Raw genomic sequence first — 6,000 nt, 5'->3', positions numbered from 1 at the left:
GGTTTGAGATCAGGTACCCTTACTGATGTTGTATTCCCCCGCTGCCTCCCCCCTCCCAGCAGTATCCCATTGCTGCCAATCCCTTTCTTAAATTATTAAGGTAAATGTTCACAGTTCGCTTATGACTGAGAGCATATGGTACTCAGTTCTTTGTTTCTGTGATAGGTTGCTGAGTATGATAGACTCTAAATCAATCCAAGTTGCTGCAAAGCCATATGTTTGACCTTCTTTACAGTTGCCTAATATTCCATTGTGTATATGTATCACCTTTTTTTTTTTATCCAGTCCAGTTTCAATGGGCAGCACTGTTGGTTTCATGTTTTAGCTATTGTGAATAGCACTGCAATAAACATGCATGTGCATACAAATTTTTTTTTTAAAAGAGTGTTCCTCAGATAGTAGCTTATATGCTACTTAGTCTAGCTAACCTTGTGTCTCATTCTACGGATGTTCTCAGCTTGGTTGTTAGCTCCAAGAGCGTACAAGGAGGTCAGCATCCTCTGATCTGTAATTCTCTCCCCACCCCACATTGGGCAGCATCTTGAACATGTCTTGAGTCGTGCTTCAGATGCACTGAAGTCTAAAATTTGTCATTTTATCTAAAACTCATTCTATTACAGTAGCAAATTTTAGTTTGGTTTCAACTGGCTAAACTAATGTGTGACTCACCTGGTCATAGTCTATTACTATATATTGAATGTATATTCGTTTTGAATAGTATATTTCTCTTTCAGCCCAAAATGGAGTTAATCCTGACTGGGAGAAGAAAGTAATTGAATATTTTAAGGAAAAGCTGAAGGAAAATAATGCTCCTAAGTGGGTAAGCTTGCTGCTATTTTGGAGGGAGAGGGTTGGGCATACTACATTTTTTCTCCGTAGAGTAGTAACCCTCATGTAATTTAAAAATATATAAATTAATATGTACTTTTGCTCTAAGTGCACTTGTGTTGAAGTTTTTTATTTCTTTTGCAACTTAAGTTCCAGCATTAAAATCTACATTGTGCCTCTAGGTGGCAGTAACTAACTATGTTATTCCTAAGGTAAATCTTTAGTTGCAAGAGTTTCAATTGCCTTTGTTTTATTGCCTTCATTTTAAAAGAATTGACATGTATTAATTTTAATTAGGAAGCACTCAATAATGTAAATGCCTTTTGGCATATATTAAATTTTTCAGCATTGTTCCTCTTCAGTACAGGACCTAGCCTAGGATCAAATATTGTATTTAGTAAAGGAAAAATATTCTTTTATGGTTAAATGTTATCTTACAAACTTATAAGAACAGCTTTACTATGTTGACCATTGAGATCAGTTGGCTCCCTGATGGGGATTGGAGGGGGTGGTGTGCATGCAACACTTGGTGTCTGGATATAAAGTCTTTGTATATATGCTTGATGTCTTATAGACAAGATATTTGACTGACTTAGCTTGATTTTTTTTTTTTTTTTTTTTTTTCCTTTAAGGTACCGTCACTGAATGAAGTTCCTCTTCATTATTTGAAACCTAACAGTTTTGTGAAATTTCGTTGCATGATTCAGGATATGTTTGACCCTGAGTTTTACATGGGAGTTTATGAAACGGTTAACCAAAACACAAAAGCACGTGTATGTATTGCTTTTTTAATGAATTTGTGGTATTAATTGTGTTCTTGTGTTATTTATGGTAGTTTTGAATCTGATATATTGATATAATATTGTTATCCTGTTTTGGGCCATAGGTTCTTCATTTTGGAAAATATAGAGATGTTGCAGAGTGTGGGGTATGTATCTTTAAGATATATAAGAACATTTAAAATATTTTTTCTAAACAATTTGTTTGCTTGATCTTAACATTTGTCTATCTTGTGTGTATTTAAGTTCTAAGAAATCATGTGAAGTGTTTTCTTTATTTGGCTTTATTTAAGAGTTTTTCTGATGTGATTTTTTTTGGACTTTCTAAAGATCTTTTAGAAAAGGGAATATTGTTAATGACAAAATTAATTCCTTTTTCCAATATCTGTATACAATATCTGTAATAAACAATACCCTAGATTACAAATTATGTTCTTTTTAATTCTTCCAAAGATAAAGCCCATGGTAATTCCACTATCGCTTTCATAGAAAGCTGTCAGAGGCAGCCTATAATACAGGAATTTAACGAAATAGTCATTACTAGATAGCTCTGAGATGAGATTAAAAGTCAGATGTAACTCCCTAGTAAAGGCATATTCTGTATTTCAAATATACTTAGAAAACCCTAAGAGATAGAAAGGACCCAAGAGATATCAAGTCTAAGCCTAACCCATACAAGCTAGGAAATTTTGTTTGCTTCTTTATTTCCAGGCCCAAGGTCCCCTTTTCCTGGAATGGGGCTTTTTTGTATGACTCTTTAGCAATATGCAATTATATAAAAATCCTCTCTTAAGCCTTTGGTAATATCACAGATTGACAGTCTCACCTATTTTATTGGCTCATTTTCTGATGCTAAGATAACTTAGTTGTGTTGCATTATTGAATACTAGAAAACATTGTGTATTACTATATTAGCCTGATATGTTAGGGCTCCTTAACAAGGGATATGGTAAACATTAATAAAGATGATCTATTAGACTTAGCATAATATTTATCTTATGGAAACACTCTGAAAGAAAAAAGACATTGAGAGACCTGAAGTTCATTATGTATAAGATGACACAAATCTATCTACAAATGAGTTCATTACTCTAAATAATTGTCAGACGCAGCCGGGCTCGGTGGCTCAGCCTGTAATCCCGTGCCTTTGGGAGGCTGAGGTGAGTGGATTGCCTGAGCCCATGGGTTCGAGACCTGCCGGGGCAGCGAGACCTCATCTCTACAATAAATTAAAAAATCAGCCGGGCGTGGTAGCGCATGCCTGTAATTCCGGCTACTTGGAAGGCTGAGGCGGAAGGATCGCCGGAGCCCAGCAGGTCGAGGCTGCGGTGGCCGGGAGCGGCCACTGCACTCCAGTCTGGGCGACCGAGTGAGACTCCAACTAAAAAATAATAATAATAATAATAATTGTCAGATGCTACATTTTTATCAAATATAATCTTTGCAGTAGCCTTCCACATTAGGGCAGTTCTTCTGTCCTGATCTACCCACTGAACTGGAGTACTGCAGTCAGGAACAACTTTTGCTGTGAATTAACAGGCTACTGTTAGAGTGTGATAAATCAGTTTCTTGAGGTTTGAGTAAGCAGGAGTTAGAATGTAAAAAGCCCTAGATAACCTGAGAAAACTAAGATGTTGGATCCACAAAACAGAACTAGACCCAGAACATAAGTAACTCCACAGAGTTCCCACTTTTATGGATATGAGGGAGGTAGTATTTTGATTATTGCATTTGATATTATTTTATATTCGTTTTCTTTAAAAAAAAAAAAGTGATAGCTTGGGGCTAGGTGTAGTGACTCATGCCTGTAATGCCAGCACTTTGGGAAGCCAAGGTGGGTGGTTCACCTGAGGCCAGGAGTTCAAGACCACCCTGGGCAACATATCAAGACCCCCATCTCTAAACATAAAATAAAAATTTTTTTTTAAAATAATATCTTAGAATTAGTTGCTTGCTATTTAGCTTTATTTTATTTTTATTTTCTTTCATTTTATTCTTTTAGCTGAGGTTTTACTCTGTCACCCAGGCTGGAGTGCAATGGCATGGTCATGGTTCACTGCAGCCTCAGCCTCCTGAGTAGCTGAGACTACAGGTGTGTGCCACCACAACTGACTAGTTTTGATTTTTTTGTAGAGACAAGGTGTTGCTATGTTGCCTAGGCTGGTCTCAAACTCCTAGGCTCAAGCAGTCCTTCTGCCTTGGCTTCCCAGAGTGCTAGGATTTAACATGAGCCACCACACTCGACCTGAAATTAACTTTTTTTTTTGAGTTGTCTCACTCCGTCGCCCAGGCTGGAGTGCAGTGGCATGCTCAAAGCCATCCATCCTAGCATCAACCTGCTGGGCTCTGGCAATCCTTCTGTCTCAGCCTTCTAAGTAGCCAGAACTACAGGAGTGCGCTACCATGCCCAGCTAATTTTTTGATTTTTATTGTAGAGATGAGGTCTCACCATGTTGCCCAGGCTGGTCTCAATCCCGCGGGCTCAGGCAGTCGTCTCGCCTTGGCCTCCCAAAGTGCTGGGATTACAGGCTTGAGCCACCGTGCCTGACTTTAAATTAACTTTTAATATAAAGTGTTTATAGTAGTGTTATAAATAATATGAAAATGCAATTACTGATTACAGTTTTTTGTTTTTTCTTAGTAAATTTTTTAAAATACATTTTGTATACATTACAGCCTCAACAGGAACTTGATTTAAACTCACCACGAACTACCACTTTGGAAAGACAGACTTTCTATTGTGTTCCAGTGCCTGGGGAATCTACATGGGTAAAAGAAATATCCTTTACCTGAGTCTTCTTATGGGTTGAATAGTTCCTAATTAATTTTTTAACTAAAAAGACCACAACGCAGACTCCAAGTTTCTAAAAACTTAGTCTGTTTACCCCAGTGAAGTTAGCTGGAAAAACAATTCTTTATTTACAAAACCTGGCTTCATTTTAATAAAATGTGTTTTATTTGTCCTAAACAGGAAAACCTGTAAAACAACTTAATGCTAAAGTTGTGGCTTATTACTGTAGTGAAATACTGTTTAAAAGATAGAGGTAGATTTAAAGGTACCAAAAAGAGAGAGCATCATGATAACTAAGTAAAAAAATTTTTAAAGTTTCAAATTAGAATTCATTCTAATTTTCTTTTTTGGGGCGTTGGCGTCTCATTCTGTCGCCCAGGCTAGAGTGTAGTGGCATGCTCACGGCCACCGCAGCCTCAACCTGCTGGGCTCAGGTGATCCTTCTACCTCAGCCTTCCAAGTAGCTGGAACTACAGTCATGTGCCACCATGCCAGGCTAGTTTTTTGATTTATTGTAGAGATGAGGTCTTGCCAAGTTTCCCAGGCTGGTCTCAAACTCCTGAACTCAGGCAATCCTCTCGCCTCTGCCTCCCAAAGTGCTGGGATTACAAGCATGAGCCACTGCCCCCGGCCATTCTGATTTTCTTAAAGGAAAACAGCATGTTGGTTCTTTTGGGAGGAGATTGTGGAAACATTTGTCTCATTTTTATTTATTTATTTAAGGTAGAAAATTTTTAAAGCATTGCTCACATACACTGAAATGCATAGATTTTATTATCACCGTGCTCTAACCAACCAAGCTAACTGGCCACCCAGAGCACAGATGTTAAAGATACACTTCAGTGATGTGATAAATGCCCATAACATTTATACTCCAGTCAAAGAAAAGAGCTTGTACTGAAAAATTCCCTTCTGCCTTTTTTCACTTCCTCCCCTGCAATCATTGTCGTGAATTCTTACACCATAGTTTAGTTTGACCTGTTCTTGACTATCATATAAATGGAAACATACAGTATATAGTCTTTTTGTGTTTGACTTATTTTAACATTATGCATTTGAGAGTCATCCCATGTATTATATATCAGTACTTCATTCCTTTTTATTGCTGAGTGTTACTTATTTATACAGTCTCTCATTGATGAGCATTTTGGTTATTTCCAATTTTGAGCCTGGCATTTCTTTGTGAGATTTTAAATTACTAATTTGACTTTTTTTTTTTTTTTGAGTCTGAGTCTCACTCTGTCACCCAGGCTGCTAGAGTGTAGTGGTATGATCACAGATTACTGCAACCTTGAAGTCCTGGGCTCAAGAGATCATCCTGTCTCAGCCTCCTGAGTAACAAGAACTACAGGCACACACCACTATGCCTGGTCTTGCTGTGTTGCCCAGTCTGGTCTTGAACTTCTGTCCTAAAGTGATTCTCCTGCCTGAGCCTTCCAAAATGCTGGAGTTTCAGGTTTAAGCCACCATGTCCAGCCCAGTTCTAGATTTTTCATCTTGTTTTTTCATTGTTTTCATTTCTCTTCTATTATTTCTCAAATGTTGACTTACTATATCTATCTTTTCTTTTAAAATTGTAAATTTGATAGTTGTGTTTTAATG

The 6,000-nt window shown here is 37.5% G+C and overlaps 1 protein-coding gene across 3 annotated transcripts in view; it reads left to right on the top strand.

Annotated features, from left to right (window-relative positions):
• The first annotated feature begins 734 nt into the window (after positions 1 to 734).
• The window catches only part of MCMBP (minichromosome maintenance complex binding protein), a 28,355-nt gene continuing 23,089 nt past the window's right edge, over positions 735 to 6,000 (top strand). For 2 of the 3 annotated variants that reach the window (XM_008049306.2, XM_021708164.1), the window contains exons 1-4: positions 740 to 820; positions 1,461 to 1,601; positions 1,715 to 1,756; positions 4,284 to 4,385. In XM_008049306.2, coding sequence (XP_008047497.1) covers positions 1,527 to 1,601; positions 1,715 to 1,756; positions 4,284 to 4,385 — 219 coding nt within the window. In that variant the 5' untranslated portion in view covers positions 740 to 820; positions 1,461 to 1,526. Of the gene's footprint in view, positions 821 to 1,460; positions 1,602 to 1,714; positions 1,757 to 4,283; positions 4,386 to 6,000 lie in introns of all 3 variants that reach the window. The other variant, XM_021708165.1, reaches the window with a different exon arrangement.

This window comes from Carlito syrichta, unplaced genomic scaffold, assembly GCF_000164805.1.
Source record: "Carlito syrichta isolate Samal-C Ts95f unplaced genomic scaffold, Tarsius_syrichta-2.0.1 Scaffold131666, whole genome shotgun sequence".
NCBI lineage: Eukaryota > Metazoa > Chordata > Mammalia > Primates > Tarsiidae > Carlito > Carlito syrichta.
This window is presented reverse-complemented; position numbering and strand designations above follow the sequence as displayed.